The sequence below is a fragment of the Brassica napus genome, chromosome C8 (assembly GCF_020379485.1).
Source record: "Brassica napus cultivar Da-Ae chromosome C8, Da-Ae, whole genome shotgun sequence".
Lineage (NCBI taxonomy): Eukaryota > Viridiplantae > Streptophyta > Magnoliopsida > Brassicales > Brassicaceae > Brassica > Brassica napus.
In genome coordinates this window covers 24,577,707-24,602,584 of record NC_063451.1, presented here as the reverse complement: position 1 = coordinate 24,602,584, position 24,878 = coordinate 24,577,707, and the positions used below count along the sequence as shown (strand labels likewise).

General features: G+C 36.7%; 2 protein-coding genes and 2 pseudogenes across 2 annotated transcripts; 1 reads left to right on the top strand and 3 right to left on the bottom strand.

The window, feature by feature from the left end:
• Positions 1 to 4,129: 4,129 nt before the first annotated feature.
• On the bottom strand, positions 4,130 to 6,063 carry LOC106416559 (phosphoenolpyruvate carboxylase kinase 1-like). Its single transcript, XM_013857488.3, has 2 exons — positions 4,800 to 6,063; positions 4,130 to 4,667 (listed from the first exon to the last, which is right to left on the bottom strand). The coding sequence occupies exons 1-2, from the start codon at positions 5,599 to 5,601 to the stop codon at positions 4,618 to 4,620; spliced, it is 852 nt and encodes a 283-aa protein (XP_013712942.2). The 5' UTR covers positions 5,602 to 6,063; the 3' UTR covers positions 4,130 to 4,617.
• A 1,457-nt stretch (positions 6,064 to 7,520) lies between these two features.
• On the bottom strand, positions 7,521 to 10,894 carry LOC125591921 (annotated as a pseudogene).
• Positions 10,895 to 11,418: 524 nt separating this feature from the next.
• On the top strand, positions 11,419 to 18,215 carry LOC106383229 (annotated as a pseudogene).
• A 48-nt stretch (positions 18,216 to 18,263) lies between these two features.
• On the bottom strand, positions 18,264 to 24,872 carry LOC106383288 (putative lysine-specific demethylase JMJ16). The gene is made up of 6 exons (XM_013823407.2): positions 24,828 to 24,872; positions 22,474 to 22,644; positions 19,489 to 20,821; positions 19,306 to 19,409; positions 19,015 to 19,212; positions 18,264 to 18,924 (listed from the first exon to the last, which is right to left on the bottom strand). The coding sequence occupies exons 1-6, from the start codon at positions 24,870 to 24,872 to the stop codon at positions 18,607 to 18,609; spliced, it is 2,169 nt and encodes a 722-aa protein (XP_013678861.2). The 3' UTR covers positions 18,264 to 18,606.
• Between the last annotated feature and the right edge of the window lie 6 nt (positions 24,873 to 24,878).

The following is a 24,878-nucleotide window of genomic DNA, read 5'->3' as shown; positions in this document are numbered from 1 at the left end:
TTGCCACATGACCCAACAAGAAACGATGTAACGCCCGAGACATACATATATGTCATTCCACCACGGTACACCGGCACACATAGGCCTTAAGCTTTTCCCTAACTCAATACATCTCCCAAATATATAAATATCAACCTCATATACAATAACCCCAATCAATACAATCAACACATTTAATCCTCAAACATCATCCAACCATATTTTAACAACCTTAGCAATAGATCTATGTCCTTCACACATAAAGCATCAAGATATTTATATATATATATATATATATATATATATATATCATATGAATATTTATTTATATTAATAGATCTATAGAAAGTAACAAGTAGGGATGAATGATCAACCTAGACACTTCTACCATGATGAGATAATAATAGAAGGAGATAGAGATTGCAACAAGCCCTCACTTTGGCCTTAGATCTGAGAATGGAAAAGAGAGTAGAACCAGATCTGAAGCTTATGGCTTTCCACGAACCAGATCTACAACAAAAAGGATTGGTGCTACCACCAAAGAATCTGGGATGAGAGATCCAAGATAAAAGAGAACAAATAGATGGAGGAAACGAAATCTATGGTTCCTTACCTCACCAGCGACAAGATCTAGAAAGAAGACAAGGAGAGATCTGGACATAGAATTGGATCGGTTCATCGGGGATCTCCAACGGCTTGGTTCCAGCCTTCAGCAAACGGCGAACACCAAGGAGAGAGGGAGAGAGAGAGACGCAGGCGATAGAGAACGAGAGAGAAGAAAAGAGAAACCTTGACGGCTAGGGTTTTCAGATCTCTCTGGAACTCTGCAAGGCTTCGCTATGATTTCTAATGGGAGAGAAGAGAAGGAGGAGACTCCTTTTTATAGGAAAAGAAGAGGAAACCTTAGGGTTTACTACATGGACAAGAAAAGAAGGATAAAAGCTAATGGGCTTTGGTCTAAATCAAGTTAATAATCAAGAAAAACAAAACCATTCCGGTTTGGAAGAACCGGGATGTGACAACTCTACCCTACTTAACTGGGAATTCGCCCCGAATTCCGAACGGAGCAAGGGGAAAACTCAACCATTAAGTAAGAGATTAGGAACTTGTTCAATTCATATTGGTTTGAGTCGAGACTGACCCTCTAGGTTAGGACTAGAGAGTCTTTCCTGGGCTCTGATACCACTTGTGACACCCCGATCCAGCATAGCTGAAATGGTCGGCGATATCATGACACTTGTCTCCAGCCACAAGGTCGAAACAATGTGTCTTTAGGATCCCAGGACGTCTTTGACAAAAACCCACCAATATGAGCCGAACCTGAAATGAAAAGGGAAGAAGGAGGGGTGAGCATTTCGACAAAAGCTCAGTGAGGGAAGCTCCAGGAGCCCCGAAATCAATCACCAACAATCATCACACAACATAGCATAAGCATCTAACTTTAACATTCAGTAAATCGAAAGCAATCAACAAGAAATGAGGATAAACCCCGGCGGTGCCAACAATGAGACCACGCCACCTAAATCGGTACCCACATTCCTCATGTTGTCGCACGAGAACTTTCATGTTGCGTTGTCTCTACGACATCACGCTGTCTCACGCCTTCACGCAATCAAGTTACCGACATTGGTTCTCGCTTGATCCGCCACCATGTTCATACGTTCCACGTTGTCTCCACGACATCACGCTTCTACGTTACTTCATTTACAGGCACGCCGCATGCCCGCTTCGGCGATGAATCATGCCAACTCAAATGATTGCCACATAACCCAACAAGAAACGATGTAACGCCCGAGACATACATATATGTCATTCCACCACGTTACACCGGCACACATAGGCCTTAAAGCCTTTTTCTTACTCATTTACATCTCCCAATTATAAAGATATCATCCTCTTATAATAATAACCCCAATCAATACAATCATCACATTCAATCCTCAAACATCATTCAACCATATTTTAACAACCTTAGCAATAGATCTATGTTTTTCACACATCAAGCATCAAGATATTTATATATATCATATGTATAGTTATTTATATTAGTAGATCTATAGAAAGTAACAAATAAGGATGAATGATCAACCTAGACACTTCTACCATGATGAGATAATAATAGAAGGAGATAGAGATTGCAACAAGCTCTCACCTTGGCCTTAGATCTGAGAATGGAAAAGAGAGTAGAACCAGATCTGAAGCTTATAGCTTTCCACGAACCAGATCTACAACAAAAAGGATTGGTGCTACCACCAAAGAATCTGGGATGAGAGATCCAAGATAAAAGAGAACAAAGAGATGGAGGAAACGAGAACTAGGGTTCCTTACCTCACCAGCGACAAGATCTAGCGACAAGATCTAGAAAGAAGACAAAGAGAGATCTGGACATAGAATTGGATCGGTTCATCGGGGATCTCCAACGGTTTGGCTCTAGCCTTCAGCAAGCGGCGAACACCAAGGAGAGAGAGAGAGAGAGAGAGAGAGAGAGAGAGAGAGAGAGAGAGAGAGAGAGAGAGACGCATGCGAGAGAGAACGAGAGAGAAGAAAAGAGAAACCTTGACGGCTAGGGTTTTCAGATCTCTCTGGAACTCTGCAAGGCTTCGCTCTGATTTCTAATGGGAGAGAAGAGAAGGCGGAGGCTCCTTTTTAGAGGAAAAGAAGAAGAAATTTTAGGGTTTACTACACGGGCAAAAAAAGAAGGATAAAAGCTAATGGATTTTGGTCTAAATCAAGTTAATAATCAAGAAAAACAAAACCACTCCGGTTTGGAATAACCGGGATGTGGCAGATGAGATATCCACTCAAACTAACCGTACCACATGGGTAGGACCAGAGTGTTGTGTTGTCTTCTCCACTCGTTAGTTTCTATCAAGTTTTGTTTTCTTTCCAGCTCCAACTTTGTTTTTTTTTATTATTTTTATATATTTTTGATTTGTTTTATTTCATTATTAATGCAAAATTCAAAAGAGTGATCGAAAGATTCCGCTTCTTACGCAAGCTTTAACAAAAATAAATAATCCGGTTTAGTGGGTTCATTGCTAGACTCCACTATATGTAACTCCAACTAGAAAATGCCACGCATTTACGTGACATAAGGTGTACAATGACAATGCCACAGTCGCCGGAAGTGAGCTTTATTCCATTAGTTATTTAAATTGGAGTTAGTGATTTATAAATTAGAGTGTTTTGGTTTGATACTGCGTGCTAATATAATACCATGTCATTGGGCATGCGAAGTAACACGCAATATGCATGCAATGCACCGCCAAATTTCGATTAGTTATACTAGTTTTCTTCGTGCGTTGTTTGTCTTATAGAATGTGGAATTTGATACGTTCACATTTATTTCATGAATGTGAGAACAAAGAACATAATAAAGGAGAAAATAAGAATAAATTAAAAACTGTATAGTATTTTCCACTCACCGGGAAGATTCATAAGTGATAAGTCATGTCTAGAGTCCCCTTCTAAAAAGGAATAGAGATGGCAGATGGGTATAATCCAAGGCATATACTTAGGTTGGAATATTTTATGGAGATTGGAATTTTCATTATGGTTATTTCTTTGAAAGAATATGCTTTAATAATATGCTCGCACAAATCAAAAATCATGTGTTACCTTGTGTGTTTTGAATTTTAAGCTTCCAATATATTTTATCCGGAGAAAGAATAAGGTAAAGAGATGATAGGAACACTTGGACGTATCTTTTGAATCTAAACGTTACATATGTTAGGACAAAAGTAGTTTTAGATACGAGTCATATGACACTAGAATTATTTGGTGTTACCGTACAGGCGTGTACACCTTAGGTGCATCAATCAAAGTGGTGAAAAAGTGAAAAGGTTGATAGATTTGTGTGTTTTCTAATAAAAAAGCTGATAGATAACGAAAAGTGGGCACATACTAATCGGTGGAGTCTTACTAAAGAACGTTTTGGGGCTCTAAAGCAAGTTACACAATCTAGAGAAAATTTGCCATGTCAATAAGAAAACAAACATAAGAAATATATCAAAATGTCTTCGTTAGGTGTTGTTTTAATCTAAACCCATCTCCAAAATTTCTCTAAAATAAAATTATACAAGACTGGATAATTATCAAATAAATTATCATATGTACCATTTTGGATGGAATAAGAAAAAACAAAGACATATACATAACTTATTTTATTGATAAAGCAAGGAAAAGAAGAATACAACTCTGCTTCCTCTCATCCTTTTACACACCTCAAAGGCATAAAATAAAACAGTAAAAGGTGGAAAAAGATAGTTATCCTCTACACCACACTACCCTAAAGGACTTAAACAGCAAAAGCCAACATTTCACAAAACGAAAGACAAAAAAACTCATTGCCAAACATCACTCAGAAGAAGCCTAGTCAGCCAGCTTGGAACTTGGCAGCAACCTCTTTTTTTATTTATTTAGCTCCTTTTTTATGCGTTCTTTCAAAAGAGCCTTTACCATGTGACTGAGTAGGCGTAATATACAAAGCAAACCCACCCATTTACATGCCGACACACTCCCACACACATGTTACTGTCAGACCTAGACCAAGACCAAGAAAAGCGATAAGCACTACTCATTACTTATTAATAGTACTTTAACTTATTCTCCCCTCTTCACTTATATATCCAAATCTTTCTAGATGAATCTTTCATCTGCTTCCCCTGCTCGTTGAATCCAGGGGTGCCCTGCAAAATATTCATTTTAAAAATTACAAAACTATTTACGTTTAACAAATTTGACCTTTTGGATTTAACTTTTAGACAGATCTATCTAATGAATGGTTAAAAAACAAAGATCATGCAAGAACTAAAACTTACTGAGAGCTTGTTCAGCTGAGAGTCTTCTAGAAGCATCCTTACACATCAACTTCCTCAAGAAGTCTTTAGCCATCGACGAGACACCTCTGAACACACTCGGCGGAAACCTCAAGTTTCCCCTCAGCACCGCCTCGAAAATCTCCTCCGCCGTCTCCCCGTAAAACGGCGGAGCTCCGGCGAGCATCGTGTACAAAACAACACCCGCGCTCCAGAGATCAACCTTCTCTCCGTACGAACAACCCATCAGAACCTCCGGCGCCACGTAATACGGCGTCCCCACCACGCCTTCCGTGGTCTCTCCCTCACCCAACCAAACCCCAGACCCGAAGTCACAGATTTTTACAGTATCGTTCCTAAGATCCAACAGAATATTCTCCGGCTTAATGTCCCTGTGAACGACGCCGTACCGGTGGCAATGCGAGAGCCCTAGAAGAATCTGTTTCGCGAACGACGCCGTTTGGGACTCGGAGAAGGTCCCGGAGGAGACGAGGCGGTCGTAGATGGAGACGGAGGGGTCCACTAGCTCCATGTAGATGGAGAGAGTCGAGTCCGTTTCGACGAGGTCGTGGATTTGGATGATGTTCGGGTGGTAAGACAAGAGAGCCATGAGTTTGGGCTCTGTGTCGATGCACGCGCGGTCGAGCGCGTCGGTGAGGGAGGTCTTGTCGATGGTTTTGCAGGCGTAGAAGTCGCCGGTGGAAGGAGCGTAGACGCGAGTGACGGTGCCGAAGCGTCCCCGACCGATCTCTTCGCAGATCTGGTACTTGTTGTCGTTGCTGTTGTTGTTTTGGCTGCAAGTCATAGTATGTTTTGAGTTTTGTTGTTGTTGTGTTGTGTTGTGTTTAGTAAAAGAGGTGTCTTGAGTGAGGTGTCTTTATCTTTATAGACTTGACAAATTCTTAAAAGGTATACTCCATTTGATGCTTTTATGTTTTTTCTCCCAGTCCCATTGGATAATGGATATGCCGTTAGAGTTAATAGATATGAAATGATATATTGGATTTGCTTTGGGTCGGAGAGTAATTATGATTTTTATTTTATTTATTTTTTGGGGTCTACATTTAATTATTCATTGTTTTAATCTATGAATGTTTTTATATTTTCCTTAGTTTGTTATGTAATTATCGGTTTTGATCTCAAGTTGTTCAATATTTTATGATTTTGTGTTTCTAGTATTCATATATTTCTCTTTTAATAATAATAATGACGTGTTTGTTATTATATAGTTAGATATTGTTTTACATTTTTCAATAATTATTCTTTGGTTTATTTTGTCTTCAATTTAATTCATAATCATTTTTTTTACTTGTGTATCTCTTGCTTGTGCATTTTTATGATCTGGATTAATGTTCAAAAAATCGATAGGCGGTAACTAGGTGTTTTTTAGAGAACTAGCGATTAACCGGGTTATTCGAGGCCTAGACGAGGCTTAGGCGAGGCCTAGGCGTTAACGAATAATTAATCTATTATATATATATTTTACATTTATACAACATACTTTAGTTTTTGGGTTTAATTATAAATTTTTTGTGATGAATTATCAAAATTAAATACACAAAATAAAATAAATTAAACAAATTTATAGATTTATACTAACATTATTGCTTAATTTAACATATTTAGACTAAATAGATTAATTTAAATTGATTTTAACCGAGTAAGAACAGTTTGAACCGATTTGAATTGTATAAGCTTTTTGATCAATGAGTAAGATTCGAAAGGATCCAAGTGAGAGAACTATCTCAAAGCGGAAGCAAATGATTCAGAGGAAAAAACAAGTTACTAAATGTAGCAAAACAAAGAGAAAGAAGGAAGGAACCTTTTCAATGAGAGAGGAGACTGGTGAACGGAATCGATCTTCGATTGAGAGGAGTTATGCTTTCAATGGATGACAAGTCATCCTCTTTCTCAGAGTCTAAGGCGGTGTTTGTTGGAGAAAGACGATAGTTAGTGATGGATTGATTGATTGGACATTCTCTCTCTAAGACACGGGTTTTTGTGTGTTTTACTAGTCTCCTGTATATGAAACGGTGTGTAGTGGAGTCTATAGAGCAAAAAACGACACGATGGTTGGAAGGATCAGTCTACATAAATTATGTTTTAATTAGGGGTTGTTTTGCCAAATGGTGTTAAGAAATGAAGGTACGGTTAGAAAACTTATGAAATAATGCTTTTATCAATGTTTCTCGTACTGTAGTGCTCAATCTTAGATTTAGGACTAGATTGGGCATTACATACTATCACAAAATTGGTTAATGCATACCAAAGTCAACTTAATCTATAAATGATGCAAATGAAAATAGTAAATTAACTTAATTGCATTAGGGACATGCTTAAAAAAAAGAAAGAGACCAAAAACACAAAATTACATAAGCATCACTAATTAATAGTTAAATACTACCATCTGATATACATCTTCGAATGTCTTAAATAGAGAGACCAAAAGCATATATAGAGACACCAAAAGCACAAAGTAATAAGTAATAACAGTTAAGTACTACTACATCCGATACACATCTTCAAATGTCTTAAATAGAGACCAAAAGCACACAATACATAAGCATCACTAATTAATAGTTAAATATTACCATCCGATACACATCTTCAAATGTCTTAAATTACTAAATAGCTAATCAACTAGTGGGGGAAGAACAGAGTCCACAGTTTTTGTACGTACCACCTAGGACTAGACAACTACATAGCTTATGAACTCCTAAGCATTCAGGATCTCTTCTTAGAAGCCGCCAAAGCCGAAGCCGTTTCATCTTCAATCTAGCAATCACCTTGGATGCTCAATGTTCTTGTAGCCTCGTTGATTACTCGTCTCACAACAGCTTGGCAGTGATAAGGCTCACCAGTGATAAGGCTCACCAGTCCTAGCCTTGGCTAAGTCCTTGTATGTTATGTAAATGACAGCAGCTTTAGACTTGAGACTTGGGGGTTCCTTATCATCGAGAGATTCTATGGCCACTTGGACAATCTCTAACTCAAAGTTGGAGAGATCCTTCTGCAACAACAAGACTTTGTATCATCACCAAGTATGTTATTGATACATCTTATTGATATGCAAAGTGGAGAGCATAAACCTTACAGCTGTAAACCACCTATGAGAATCACAAATTGCAAGTTCCACGTATAAAGAAATCCAATCAAATTGCAACTCAGATTCATTCAACTACCAAAAAAAAACATATATTAGTAATTTAGTACTACGTCAAAAGCAAAACTGATGCATGCAAGTGACCACAATAAGAGTATATTACCATGTAAAAACGCTTTGTGTCACTGAAACCAATCTCAGAGGAAGGCCATGGAATTACTGACTTGATCCAGCCAAGCAATCTGTCTTGGTAGGTAGCAGACAATGGTTCGGTATGTGGACATAAAAAGGAGTTGACGGAGTTGACTCCTTCTTCGAACTATTGGTCCCTATGTGATATGTCAAATATAGTCATCAAAAGTAGTGAAATTGATTAATGTATCAACAAAGCAATCTTTACCTTCAGGTCTAGAGATGGGGCATGTCAAATCTAAAATGCCAAGACGTTCTTCCTCTACGAGAACCTGAAAGATCTACTGCAAACCGCTAGATGGAAGGCATGCAACCAAAGTTATGTAGTAAGGAGATGCAGCACTACGCATGTTGAATTTCATTAAGCTATCTAGCTCAAAGTTTGTCCCCTGCAAAAGATTGAAACAAACGAAACTCTTTGAAGCTATCATCGAGAGATTCTATGGCCACGTGGACAATCTCCAACTCAAAGTTGGAGAGATCACTCTCCAGCAACAAATATTATTTATATTATTTCTATTATTGGCCATTTTTATCTTAATTTTGATACTTTTTGTTTGGTGCTTTATCATAAATAAGTAATTATTTTAATTTTGAAATTGTGAATTTGTTGTGCAGTCTATGTAAACCAAAAAAAATGATTTGCATGACTATTTTAGAAAGTTGATTGTGCTTATATAAAGGAATATTCAGTTATTCATCGTTTCACTCTATGAATGTTCTTGTATTTGATTTAGTTTGTTATGTAATTATTGGTTTTCATCTCAAGTTGTCCAATTTCATATGATTTTTGTGCTTTTAATATTTATATATTTGCTCAGTTTTTACTTATTTATTTCATAATTGTAATTGTATTTGTTCAAGTTGTCCAAGTTGTTCCTCTTTGGACTCTATGGACTTCCTTTCTTAAACCTAGGTGAATTTCTCATAATTCAGGTTTCCAAGGACATTAAATACGCTGATAAGCAGCCTATAATACCATGGGGTCCAAGGTAAGAGATTCCTTATGAGTCCACTGTCCGCTCAAATTTTTTTATGTTCATCGTTCAAAAGCATATTATAATCATGATTTGTTGACCCATCTTGTTACAGGTATTCCAAGTCTTCTAGAAATGAGATGTTAATCAACCTATCAATAGCAACTGTGTTTGTAAGTACTTCAGAAGAATAATGTTGAAACTTTTTAGGAATGTGGATTTTTTGTATTCATGCTGTAAAAGTTTCTTGTTTCTCCATATCTATGCATATATGACATTTGAAATGTTAATATCTCAGTCATATATGAATCTCTCTCTGTTTCTGTTTCTCACTCTCTTTTTTTTTGCAGAGTGCATGGATTGCCATCCAACGTAGCGTTGAATACAAACCACTGCTGTTCATGTCTTTTGTATTTATGTACAGAATTTTTGAGAAATTAAAATCCTTTGAAGCACCTTCATCTCCAACATTAACGTGAGATTTGATAAAATCTGATGCCTTATGTTTAGTGTCAATGCACCTGGTGGCAGTGTTGACTAACATTGATGTTGAGACTGGCTGCAGGAGGAAGGGGCAGAAAATGGGCGGGGATTGAGAATGGGAAAGAGGCTTCTTCGGTCTCTTTTATTAGTTTTTGGTTCTATTCTTTTTTGCATCTTTGGTATGTCAATATATCAACACTCTGCTGTTTTAAAGAATCTGTTTTGTGTTGGCACTAGCTGGTATTTGTTTTACTTTAATTCAAAGAAAGCTGCTTATGTGATATCAATACAGCTCACAGTGTCAAAGCCTTATACTTTTGGATTATCATATTTGTTAGATTTAGTTATTAGATAACTCATAGCTCTTTTACTGGATTATATTCTACGTTAAACTCTTTGTGAATCATGCTTTTCAGGCCTATACCGGTATCTTAAATGTGATCGAGTACATGAGCAGCTCTATACCGGTATCTTAAGTCTTTCTTACTAATCAAGTGGTACGTTCCATTTTTCCATCTTCTTCTTCCTTCTAAAAATGAATAAACAAATCTAGGTGTTTTAGAACTAATGGTAAGAAGATTTGTAGATGATACACCTTAATTAATTGGTGCTTTAGTTATAGCATGTCTCCATGTATATTTGATATCCGTTCCATCATAGATCATTGTTTCTCCTTAAATTCGTAATATATATATATAGCATATTATGAATATTTGAGATTGTACCAATATAAAGGAAATTTATACAGGAAACAGAATAAAATTTACATATGTGTATTGTCATTACAAAATCATGTTTTGTCTTTTTCTGCATCATACTTGTCTTCTTTCGTAAATACGTGGTGATAAATAGTTATCCAACTTATGGTATGACAGATCATTGATATAGTCATTATGAAAAAACTAGTATAAGTTTTGACAAATATAATAAAAGACCTTACAATTTAGATCAATTGAAAGTGAACAATATAAAACTTTGGTTCATCGGTACGGTCGAGGATAATAAGAAGACAACGACTATCTAGTGAATAGCATTTTGCCTTGGAAACACATGTACTTGTTTCCATATGGTACCCAACTTCGTCGTTTTCTTTTAAGTTCCAGTGCCAAACGTTCCTAAATTCCAAAGGTTTCCTGGCAGCCAAATGATAGCTTTGGCCTAACAGATTCTGTGTTTGTATATTATCCTTTTTCTTAACATGCAAACCTGGAACTTTCCTTAGCTTCCAGATGCTTTTTTAAAGAAAATGTTTTAATTATTGTGATGTGTTATTTTGGTGTTAGGCCGCAACAAGCTTATTTAATCAAGCTCAAGTTGGAATCAGAAACAAGAACATCCTTCTTCGTTTACACAGGTACTCCTCCGGTTCTATATGATTCAAATCTCAAGCTGCATGATCATCATGCTCAACACAATAATTATTCTAAATACTTTTATTACTACTACTAGTACTAGTACTCGTTTTCTATATTTTTTATACATTCCTTCTTAATGTTCTGACTAATATTTTATTATACTAAGATATTCTAAGACTTTTCCTTCTAATGATGCTAAGAAGGACGGGGACATTTTAATATTCTTCTCATCCTAATCTCTAATATTTAAAAGCAGCAATTAGTGAGATTCCTACGGACGTTTTACATTTTAATAGGAGATTTATTGGTTTGTCCCCAAAGACCAGTTCAAACGTTCAATTACTGGAAAGTGAAATGTCAAGGTTTTTCCTTCTGATCATGACAGTCAAAACTGTTGAAACATATTATTAAGAAAAATCATAAACAATTAGGAAGTCTTTACATTATATAACACGCTAGGGTTTTAAATTTGATAAGGATTGATTTTTTTCTAAAAGTTATTAATGTTTTTTTTAGTTATTAATGCTTTTGTTCATCCTTTTCTAAATCTTTGCCTTATATAACACGTTAGGGCTTTTAAGATGGTGACAAGAAGTGTGGATCTACGATCAGACACCGTGACAAGACCCACTGATGCTATGCGCGAAGCAATGGCTAGTGCAGAAGTGGACGATGACATCCTTGGCTACGACCCAACAGCTCGACATCTTGAAGAGGAGATGGCTAAGATGATGGGTAAAGAGGCAGCTCTCTTCGTGCCATCCGGCACAATGGGGAATCTAATATGCGTTATGGTTCACTGCGAAATGAGAGGCAGCGAGGTGATTCTTGGAGACAACTCCCACATCCATGTTTACGAGAATGGAGGGATATCAACAATAGGAGGCGTGCATCCCAAGACAGTCAAGAATGAAGAAGACGGGACGATGGAGTTGGGGGCTATAGAAGCAGCTATTAGAGACCCTAAAGGAAGCACGTTTTATCCATCTACAATGTTGATTTGCTTGGAGAACACACACGCCAAGTAAGTGTCGCATGCACACGTAAATCATACTTGCATGCTATATTAGCTAGTAGTCTCTTATGAGGTTTTGATGCAGCTCTGGTGGGAGATGTTTGAGCGCTGAATACACAGATAGTGTTGGAAAGATTGCGAAGAGACATGGACTGAAGCTTCATATCGATGGAGCTCGCCTCTTTAATGCTTCCATTGTAATATCAGTCATCTACTTAATTTATCTCTTTTTTTTTGGTTAAATTTATCTCTTTTTTTATAACAATCCACAGTATAACACGTTTGAACTAGGATTGTGACATATAAACGCAATTATTATATGTAAGAGAAATATCTTTAGATAGCACTAAATTAAATTTTTGATCAAAAAATTAACACAAATAAAAAATTCACTAAAATAGCATTAAAATTTTTAAATATAGTTTTTGTTTTTTTTTCTATAGGTTTGGGTTTAATGATTAAAGTTTAAGGCTTAGTATTTAGTATGTGGAGTTATGGTTAGATAGGATGTATGGTTTTAGTGATTTTATTGATTTATAAACGTAATTGTGGGAAATTTTCTTTTTGAATGCTATTTTGTGATAAAACTTAAAAATTGTTATTTATGAGATTTGCTACTTTTTATAAATCATAGACTAAAATGTTATGAAACAATTTTTTTTCTGTAGGCACTTGGAGTTCCAGTCCATAGGCTGCTGACTCTGTTTCGGTACCGTCTTCTCTCTTTCTAACATCTGAAAAAAAAGTTTAGATAAAAGATAACTGAGACATTAGCTCACACATGTACATACTATGTTTCAGGTGTGTCTCTCTAAAGGTCTTGGAGCTCCGGTGGGAACTGTAATCGTTGGCTCACATACTTTCATAGAAAAGGCGAAAACGTTGAGGAAAACATTAGGTGGAGGAATGAGACAAATAGGTGTTCTGTGTGCAGCCGCTTTGGTCGCACTCCAAGAGAACCTCCCAAAGCTACAATTTGACCACAAGAAGGCAAAGTTGTTAGCTGGTACGTACGTACCACTCATTGACCGTATTCACTATTAGAATTCACCACAACAAGAAATATATAACAGATAATAACGTAAATATTTGCAGAAGGGTTGAATCAAATGAAAGGGATTAGAATAAACGCTGCAGCCGTGGAGACTAACATGGTGCGGTGCGCATTGTCAACACTCTTGTTGTGTTATCAATAATTATATTAATTATTTGTCTCAAAATTCAGATATTCATGGATATGGAGGATGGATCAAGACTTACTGCTGAGAAACTGCGCAAGAGTCTAACGGAGTGTGGCATTCTCGTCCTCCCAGGAAACTCATCTCGGTATGTCTCACATGGACAGAATTTGATTTGTTTAAACGTTTAATATGCAAATAAAGAAGTTTTCCGAAAGTCATTGTTGGAATGAAAAACTTTATAAAGATGGAGAAAGTGTTTAATTGTTTGAAGAGAAAGAAGTTTGTGAAGAAGAAAGATTTTATAACTTAGAAGATGAATTTTTATTACTTGAAAGTTTGTTACAAACTTGATTATTTTTTGGTGATACAAAATGAGAAGAGAGCGGAGGTATTTATAGCCTCCAAGGTACATATTTTTATCTTAAATCTAGAGAATTCTACTAAAATATCTAGATAATTTTATCCTAATCATCTAGATAATTCTACCAAAATATCTAGATTTTTTTATCTTATGGAGGTGGAGATTTTTCTAGACACTTTCTAGAATTTGGGTTGGGCTAAACATGATTAGTGAGTTGTTAGCCCAATAATATGACCCAAATCATGTTTAATTTTCAACACCCTCTCTTAAACTTGATTTGGTTACTCCGAGTAAGCTCCTCATCTTGATAAAGTCTTCTCGCTTGAGTGGCTTGGTGAAGATATCAGCTACTTGATCATTTGTCTTCACATACTCTAACTGCACATCCATCTTGGTAACACATTCTCTAATGTAGTGATAACGAGTATCGATGTGCTTACTCCGATCATGGAAGACTGGATTCTTCGCCAATGCTATTGCCGACTTGTTATCCACACAGATCTTCGTTGGCTCCTCTTGTGATAGGTTCAACTCCTTTAACAAGTTTCGTAACCAAATAGCATGGCAAACACATGAAGTAGCTGCCACATACTCCGCTTCACAAGTAGAAAGAGTGACAATTGGTTGCTTCTTTGACATCCATGTGAAAGCGGTTTCTCCAATGAAAAACACGAAGCCACTTGTGCTTTTCCGGTCATCTACATCTCCACCCCAATCGCTATCGCTATATCCAACAAGCTTGTAATCGCCAGAAATAGAGTAATACAAGCCAAAGTTGATTATACCTTTGATATAGCGTAGGATCCTCTTGGCTGCCTTGAAATGAGTTGTTGTTGGATGCTCCATGTATCGACTCACAACTCCAACTGCGTGTAGGATGTCGGGCCTTGTGCACGTTAGATATCGTAAGCTTCCAACCAAACTCTTAAAGAGTGTTGGATCCACACTCTCTCCTTCTTCTTCTTTTGATAACTTGACTCCACATTCCATTGGCGTGCAAACTGGATTTGAGTCATCCATTTTGAACTTCTTAAGAACCTCTTTAGCATAACCTTCTTGAGTAATGAAGATTCCATTTTCTTCTTGCTTTACTTCAATGCCAAGGTAGTATGACACCAATCCAATGTCGGTCATCTCGAACTTCTTTGTCATCTCCATCTTGAAATCTTCAAACATAATCGGATTGTTGCCAGTGAAAATCAAGTCATCAACATATAAACATGCAATCAATAGATCATTATTTTGAGTTTTGATATAAAGTGCATGCTCATATGGACACTTGATGAATCCTTTCTCCTTGAAGTACTTATCAATCCGAGTGTTCCATGCTCTTGGTGCTTGTTTTAATCCATAAAGCGCCTTCTTTAGCCTTAAGACTTTGTCTTCTTCTCCTTTGACTATATAGCCTTGTGGTTGCTCAATGTAGACTTCTTCCTTAAGGTCTCCATTTAAGAAGGCTGATTTTACATCCATTTGATGTATCCTCCAACTCTTTTGGGCTGCCAATGAAATGATTAGTCTAACCGTTTCTAAGCGAGCAACTGGAGCAAATACCTCATCATAGTCGATCTCGGCTCTTTGACTATAGCCTTTTGCCACCAATCTTGCCTTGTACCTTTCAACTTCTCCTTTAGAGTTCTTCTTTGCCTTGTACACCCACTTCACACCAATTGCCTTGTGTCCATTTGGAAGTGAAGCTAACTCCCATGTATCATTATTTTGAATCGACTTGATTTCCTCATCCATTGCACTTCTCTATGACTTCTTTTCTTGGGCTTCTTCAAAGTTCATAGGCTCGCAATCTGCAAATAGACAAAATAGAGTAATATTGTCTTGATTTTCGGTTACCTCGTAGATGTCTTGTAGACTTCTAAAACGTGGAGTCCTTTCACTTGAGCTTTCATCTCCTTGAGAACGTGTTGGTGGTGAAGTTGGTGGTGTAGCTGGCTCTTCTCTCGGTTGCTCCACATTGTCTTCTTCAAAGGATGGAAAGAAGTTGTAGTCTTCATTATTTGATCTCCAATCCCATTCTCCTTCTTCATCAAAGATGACATTCCTAATAATGATTGTTTTCTTTGTTTCAGGATTGTAGAGCTTGTAGCCTTTGGAGTTAGCGTCATACCCAATGAAGATGTACTTCTCACTTTTATCATCTAGTTTGCTCTGCTTTTCGTCTGGAACATGAGCGTAAGCAATGCTTTCAAAGACTTTTAAGTGCGACACACCGGGCTTCCTTTCGCTCCAAGCTTCTTGTGGTGTCTTTCCTAAAATACTTTTTGTTGGAGCGGTTTGATATATAAACCGCACAAGCAACTGCTTCCGCCCAAAACTCATTTGGTAGCTTCTTACTCTTGAGCATGCTTCTTGTCATCTCAAGTATTGTCCTATTCTTTCTTTCAGCTACTCCATTTTGTTGAGGGGTTCTTGGCACTGTTAACTGTCTCCGGATGCCATTATCTTCACAATATTTCAGAAACTCTTTGGACATAAATTCTCCTCCTCGATCCGATCTCATGGACTTGATCTTAAGATAACTTTCCTTCTCAACATGGGCTTTGAACTTTTTAAAATTTTCAAACACTTCTGATTTTTGTTTCAAAAAGTAAACCCATGTTTTTCTTGAAAAGTCATCGATAAAGAGAAGGAAATAGTTACTCTTACCAAGTGAACTTGGTTTGATAGGACCACATACATCTGTATGTATGAGTTTTAGTGGCTTTCTTGCTCTTGTCTCCGACTCCTTTGGAAAACTCATCTTGAATTGATTTCCAAGTAAGCAACCTTCACACACTTGATTTGAATGATTTATGCAAGGTAATCCTTTCACCATTTCTTTCTTGGAAAGTAGCTCTAAGCTTCCAAAGTTGATATGCCCAAATCGAAGATGCCAAAGCCAAGATTCCTCCTTGTGGCACATCTTGAGACATCGTTCAATGTCATTTTGAATGTTTAGGACAAACATTCTATTGCTTGACATTGGCACCTTTGTGATGAGATTATTTGCACTGTCTCTTAAAGAAAGGCTATTATCTTTTAGTCGAATGTCATAACCTTTCTCTAAAAGTTGTCATAGGCTCAAGATGTTGGTCTTCATGCTTGGAATGTAGTAAACATTGGAAATGAATTGATGATCTCCATTCTTCAAGCGGATGAGAATATTTCCTTTACCTTTCACCTCCATCTTCGATTCATCTCCCAAAGCCACATTGGTTTTCACCGATTCATCGAGCTCCACGAACATGCTTTTATTCCTTGTGATCAATTCTCATTTTGAGAACTTACTCCACAATATCTTCTTTCTTCTTCTTCTTTTCTTCATAAGCTTGTAGTGATCCAAGAAGTTGCTCCATTGTCATAGTCTCCAAGTCTTTTGTCTCTTCAATCACGGTAACAATGTGTTCGAATTTTGAATTCAATGATCTAAGAACTTTCTCCATGATTCTCACATAATCTAACTTCTCACCATTTCTCTTTAGGTTATTAGTAACCGTCAAGACTCTTGAGAAGTAATCTGAGATGAGTTCTCCTTCCTTCATTTGTAACGCTTCAAATTTTCCACTTAGAATTTGAAGACGTACCTTCTTAACTTATTCCGCTCCTTTGTAAGATGTCTGAAGCTTCTCCCATGCTTCTTTGGACGTCCTTGCACCAGCAACCTTCTCAAATGTATCTTCATCTAATCCTTGATAGATTAGAAAGAGAGCCTTCTTGTCTCCCTTCCTTGAATCTCTCAAACCATCCTTTTGTGTTTGAGATAGACCACCATCATTCTCCGGTTCATTGAAGCCTTTCTCGACTATTTCCCACACATCATGTGCTCCTAAAATAGCCATCATCCTAATACTCCAATTGTCATAGTTGCTCTTAGTGAGCAATGGAACTTGGAAGGGAACACCATTGTTTGCCATCTTCAAAAGGAACTTATAGCTCTGATACCACTTTGTTGGAATGAAAAACTTTATAAAGATGGAGAAAGTGTTTAAGTGTTTGAAGAGAAAAACGTTTTGTGAAGAAGAAATATTTTATAACTTAGAAGAAGATTTATTATTACTTGAAAGTTTGTTACAAACTTGATTATTTCTTGGTGATACAAAATGAGAAGAGAGTGGATGTATTTATAGCCTCAAAGGTACAAAATATCTTACATATTTTAATCTTAAATCTAGAAAATTCTACTAAAATATCTTGATAATCTTATCCTAATTATGTAGATAATTCTACCAAAATATCTAGATTTTTTTTATCTTATAGAAATTTTTCTAGACACTTTCTAGAATTTGGGTTGGGCTAAACATCATTAGTGAGTTGTTAGCCTAATAATATGACCCAAATCAAGTTTAATTTACAACAGTTATATGTTTTAGATATATAAATATTGACTTTGGAATGTGGTTTCAGGATAAGAATGGTTGTACACCACCAGATAACAATAAGTGATGTACATTACACATTGTCTTGCTTACAAGTAAGAATATTCATCATATTTCTCTGTACTTATAACTTTCTCAAACAAGTGACACTGATATTTATAAGCATTGATTTTTTTTTTTTTTTGGCAGCAAGCAATGCAAATGATTCAGGAACCAAGCCTAAACCAAACCGGCAAAACCGAAAATGCTCTCTCTTTTTAAATGTTGTTTGTCTAAGTTATATCTAATTGTAAACAATAAGGATCGCTCGATCTGTCAATGCAATTGTCACCCTATAATTTCCTCCATTTTATTATGAAACACCCTCACAGTTGCAAGGAAATTGATTTTTTTTCTGGTTTAGAGATGCCACGAGAGCTGAGATTAGAAAAAGGGTAAGTAATTTTTTGATAATCTCTTTCAATTCAATGTACTTTGGACTTTCAAAATAGATGTCAAAACTAGTGTGTGATGTTGAACTGGAAACCAATCCACACATGAATCTTGTTGTAGTTCCCACTAGTGACTAAAGTCTAAAACTAATGGTTTCAAGAGCCTTTAAAGTCTTCTTCCTTTCTTTCTCCTCTGTGTTGTTGTTTCAAGAGACGTAAGAAGAAACAGGCTTCTGGTTATATGTTTCCCTGTTTCCTCTGCAAGGGTGTCCAAAAAGAACGTGCAGGGAGCCTCATCAACTCTGTATGTACACACTAAAAATCAATCTCCTTCCAACTAAATCAGCACCGCTTCTGGATCTCTTCCTTCACAAGTTCGGTCACCAAATCTATGTTAGACTCACTTAAAACCTCTTGAAGTGAGCTTAGTTCCTCCATGTTAGCTTTCTTGAGCAGAACTTTGAGATTAGACTTCGCTCCAGCAGGTAATAGACGTTGTCTGGGAGCTTTCTGGAGATTTCTCACATCTGATGATTGAATGCTTGTGTTGGCTTCTCTGAGAAGAAGAGCATTTGCAGGGAACTGAACCTGTGGCCGCGAGTAAGGCCTGGACTCCCAATACTCTGTGCAAACTCTATTCACGTCTAATGCTTCAATGGCCTGTTTTAACAAATTAGATTATCTATCTGTCAACTAGATTTACAAATGAAGCTTATATTTTCTAGGCAAAGTTGGTTTTACTATTATTACCTGTAGGATTGCAGGTGATGTATATCCAAACATTTCAAAACCGTCAGGACTCCCAGAGGGCTGCAGAGGAGGAAGATCTGGCTTACCGGCTTTGTGCTGCTTACTTATCTCTTGGTTTACTCTATCTCGTACCATCTCCCAGCATCTTGTAGGAGACAAGTGAGCAAACACCTCACTGGGAACACCCTCCAAGTAAACCTAACAAGAAGATCATACCACACAGTTTGTTAATGACCAAGATAATCTAAGGCAATGAAACCTTTTTTTCAGACAAGAAAGATATTAATTTACCATGAACAATGGACTGTTGCGTCCAGCATCAAGAATCTCTGAAACGTAGAAGCTCATCCTCGTCGGATCCAAAACGTTTATGTACTTGACCCGACTACGAAACCCTGCACCAAAGAAGAATAGACATTAAGCACTTTGCAAAATATCATCAATGCATATATGTTTACATAAACAACATGTTACCTTTAGGAAAAATTGCTCGGCGGTTGCACCATGATTTTCCAGAAAGCACAGAACCATAGTTTAGAGGCTCTACATTGCAATTGATTCTCCTCACGACTTTTGCTATACGTGGACCCTTTTGGCGGATGATCCTATCTGGACTATTGTTCTGCGAACAAGACGGTGTCCCTGAGTTACTTCTTATCCCATCAACCACTTCCTGTATAGCCAAAGCTCCAGAGGTTTTGGATTTACAGCTGGTAGGTTTAACACCATCTTGGTTGCTCGTAACACCATCAACTACGGCATTAACTTCCCCATGCGATACAGAACTTGTAACATCCCCTTGCACTGCTCTTTGGTCATTAGTAGGCAATGACATAGTGAATTGTCTATCAGGCAAATAAATTGCTTGCTTTTCTATCATGGGAACAGGAGTTTTGCTAGGCGCTTCCAACGCTAAAACGTGGGTTGGTCTCTCCTGTATTTTCAAATGCTTTCCAGACGAAACTGCATCTCTTTTCTCAGAACCTTGTTTCCTAGGTATGTCATGCTCATCATCACTTAGGAGTATCACATCATCAGGTACACTCTGTGAATTCTTTTTTCCACTTGTGGACTTAGCAGCTGTCATAGAGATGCCTTCTTCTTCTTTGACTGGCTTCATACAGTGGCTTGGTGTTAATTGCTCCTCCTTGACTTTCAGAAGTAACCTCTTTTCTAACCCTCTACTTAGATCTTCTCTCGATGTTACTTTCAACTGTAAATCTTTCCCTAAAAGTGCAGCTGCTTGTGGTTCTTCCTCACCAGTCTCCATCTTGCTTCCTGAGAGGTGTTCACTTAAAGCCAATCCCAAATCTTGACGCGCCCATCTATACACAGAAATAAGTTTTCCTTCCACAGCCTCAAGAAGAACATTCAGTTCATCCATATCATAGCGAAACAGATAATATTTAGCAACCCACGGACACGAACACAGCTGCTTCACATGAGTCAAACATGAGTACTTCTCCGGGGAACAACGGCAACCAGCAGCGGAGAGGTGCAAATCAAAGAAGCATATACAACACTCTCTCTCGTTGGTAGCATCGAAATTACTATGCATCTTCAACGCAAGCGAAGAGCTGCACAGAAACTCTCTTCTTGTACGTTCCATGTCAATGCGTGCCTTTAGTGTTTTGGCCAAGATCCCCTCCTTTCCACTAAACTCTTTCCACCTCGAGTTATCTATTGTATTCTTCTTTAGCAAGTTGAGCTCCCAGTCGGCTTTCACTACTTCTCTTGCTGCCCCAAGCAAGAGTTTATCATGCGAGATGGACGTTTTATCATCGAATACAAGTGGTGATCTTCCACCCTAGTATTCATATATTTCTCTTTTAATAATAATAATTATGTGTTTGTTATTCTATAGTTAGATATTGTTTTACGTTTTCAATAATTATTCTTTGGTTTATTTTGTCTTCAGTTTAATTCATAATCATTTTTTTGCTTGTATATCTCTTGCTTGTGTATTTTTATGATCTGGATTAATGTTCAGAAAATCAATAGGCTGTAACTAGGTGCTTTTTAGAGGACTAGCGACTAACCGGGTTATTCGGGGCCTAAGCGAGGCTTAGGCGAGGCCTAGGCGTTAACGAATAATTAATCTATTATATATATATTTTACATTTATATGACATACTTTAGTTTTTGAGTTTAGTTATAAAAAATTTTGTGATGAATTATCAAAATTAGATATACAAAATAAAATAAATTAAACAAATTTATAGATTTATACTAACATTATTGCTTAATTTAACATATTTAGACTAAATAGATTAATTTAAATTGATTTTAACCGAGTAAGAACAGTTTGAACCGATTTGAATTGTATAAGCTTTTTGATCAATGAGTAAGATTCGAAAGGATCCAAGTGAGAGAACTATCTCAAAGCGGAAGCAAATGATTCAGAGGAAAAAACAAGTTACTAAATGTAGCAAAACAAAGAGAAAGAAGGAAAGAACCTTTTCAATGAGAGAGGAGACTGGTGAACGGAATCGATCTTTGATTGAGAGGAGTTATGCTTTCAATGGATGACAAGTCGTCCTCTTCCTCGGAGTCTAAGGCGGTGTTTGTTGGAGAAAGACGATAGTTAGTGATGGATTGATTGATTGGACATTCTCTCTCTAAGACACGGGGTTTTGTGTGCTTTACTAGTCTCCCGTATATGAAACGGTGTGTAGTGGAGTCTATAAAGCAAAAAACGGCACGATGGTTGGAAGGATCAGTCTACATAAATGCTGTTTTAATTAGGGGTTGTTTTGCCAAATGGTGTTAAGAAATGAAGGTACGGTTAGAAAACTAATGAAATAATGCTCTTATCAATGTCTCTCGTACTGTAGTGCTCAATCTTAGATTTAGGACTAGATTGGGCATTACATACTATCACAAAATTGGTTAATGCATACCAAAGTCAACTTAATCTATAAATGATGCAAATAAAAATAGTAAATTAACTTAATTGCATTAGGGACATGCTTAAAAAAAAGAAAGAGACCAAAAAACACAAAATTACATAAGCATCACTAATTAATAGTTAAATACTATCATCTGATATACATCTTCAAATATCTTAAATAGAGAGACCAAAAGCATATATAGAGAGACCAAAAGCACAAAGTAATAAGTAATATCAGTTAAGTACTACTACATCCGATACACATCTTCAAATGTCTTAAATAGAGACCAAAAGCACACAATACATAAGCATCACTAATTAATAGTTAAATATTACCATCTGATACACATCTTCAAATGTCTTAAATTACTAAATAGCTAATCAACTAGGTGGGGGAAGAGCAGAGTCCAAAGTTTTTGTACGTACCACCTAGGACTAGACAACTCCATAGCTTATGAACTCCTAAGCATTCAGGATCTCTTCTTAGAAGCCGCCAAAGCTGAAGCCGTTTCATCTTCAATCTAGCAATCACCTTGGATGCTCAATGTTCCTGTAGCCTCGTTGATTACTCGTCTCACAACAGCTTGGCAGTGATAAGGCTCTCCAGTCCTAGCCTTGGCTAAGTCCTTGTATGCTATGTAAATGACAGCAGCTTTAGACTTGATACTTGGGGGCTCCTTATCATCGAGAGATTCTATGGCCACTTGGACAATCTCCAACTCAAAGTTGGAGAGATCCTTCTGCAACAACAAGACTTTGTATCATCACCAAGTATGTTATTGATACATCACCAAGTATGTTATTGATATGCAAAGTGGAGAACATAAACCTTACAGTTGTAAACCACCTATGGGAATCACAAATTGCAAGTTCCACGTACAAAGAAATCCAATCAAATTGCAACTCAGATTCATTCAACTACCAAAAAAAAAACATATATTAGTAATTTAGTACTACGTCAAAAGCAAAACTGATGCATGCAAGTGACCAAAATAAGAGTATATTACCATGTAAAAACGCTTTGTGTCACTGAAACCAATCTCAGAGGAAGGCCATGGAATTACTGACTTGATCCAGCCAAGCAATCTGTCTTGGTAGGTAGCACACAATGGTTCGGTATGTGGACGTAAAAAGGAGTTGACTCCTTCTTCGAACTATTGGTCTCTATGTGATATGTCAAATATAGTCATCAAAAGTAGTGAAATTGATTAATGTATCAACAAAGCAGTCTTTACCTTCAGGTCTAGAGATGGGGCATGTCAAATCTAAAATGCCAAGACATTCTTCCTCTACGAGAACCTGAAAGATCTACTGCAAACCGCTAGATGGAAGGCGTGCAACCAAAGTTATGTAGTAAGGAGATGCAGCACTACGCATGTTGAATTTCATTAAGCTATCTAGCTCAAAGTTTGTCCTCTACAACAGATAGAAACAAACGAAACTCTTTGAAGCTATCATCGACAGATTCTATGGCCACGTGGACAATCTCCAACTCAAAGTTGGAGGGATCACTCTGCAGCAACAAATATTATTTATATTATTACTATTATTGGCCATTTTTATCTTAATTTTGATACTTTTTGTTTGGTGCTTTATCATAAATAAGTAATTATTTTAATTTTGAAATTGTGAATTTGTTGTGCAGTCTATGTAAACCAAAAAAATGATTTGCATGACTATTTTAGATAGTTGATTGTGCTTATATAAAGGAATATTCAATTATTCATCGTTTCACTCTATGAATGTTCTTGTATTTGATTTAGTTTGTTATGTAATTATTGGTTTTCATCTCAAGTTGTCCAATTTTATATGATTTTTGTGCTTTTAATATTTATATATTTGCTCAATTTTTACTTATTTATTTCATAATTGTAATTGTATTTGTTCAAATTGTCCAAGTTGTTCATCTTTGGACTTTATGGACTTCCTTTCTTAAACCTGGATGAATTTCTCATAATTCAGGTTTCCAAGGACATTAAATATGCTGATAAGCAGCCTATAATACCATGGGGTCCAAGGTAAGAGATTCCTTATGAGTCCACTGTCCACTCAAATTTTTTTATGTTCATCGTTTAAAAGCATATTATAATCATGATTTGTTGACTCATCTTGTTACAGGTATTCCAAGTCTTCCAGAAATGATATGTTGATTAACCTAGTAATAGCAACTGTGTTTGTAAGTACTTCAGAAGAATAATGTTGAAACTTTTTAGGAATGTGGATTTTGTGTATTCATGCTGTAAAAGTTTCTTGTTTCTCCATATCTATGCATATATGACATTTGAAATGTTAATATCTCAGTCATATATGAATCTCTCTCTGTTTCTGTTTCTCTCTTTTTTTTTTGCAGAGTGCATGGATTGCCATCCAACGTAGCGTTGAATACAAACCACTGCAGTTCATGTCTTTTGTATTTATGTACATAATTTTTGAGAAATTAAAATCCTTTGAAGCACTTTCATCTCCAACATTAACGTGAGTTTTGATAAAATTTGATGCCTTATGTTTAGTGTCAATGCACCTGGTGGCAGTGTTGACTAACATTGATGTTGAGACTGGCTACAGGAGGAAGGGGCAGAAAATGGACGGGGATTGAGAATGGGAAAGAGGCTTCTTCTGTCTCTTTCATTAGTTTTTGGCTCTATTCTTTTTGCATCTTTGGTATGTCAATATATCAACACTCTGCTTTTTTAAACACTCTGCTGTTTTAAAGAATTTGTTTTGTGTTGGCACTAGCTGGTATTTGTTTTACTTTAATTCAAAGAAAGCTGCTTATGTGATATCAATACAGCTCACAGTGTCAAAGTTTTATACTTTTGGATTATCATATTTGTTAGATTTAGTTATTAGATAACTCGTAGATCTTTTACTTGATTATATTCTATGTTAAACTCTTTGTGAATCATGCTTTTCAGGCCTATACCGGGATCTTAAATGTGATCGAGTACATGGGAAGCTCTATAGCCATTGCTCT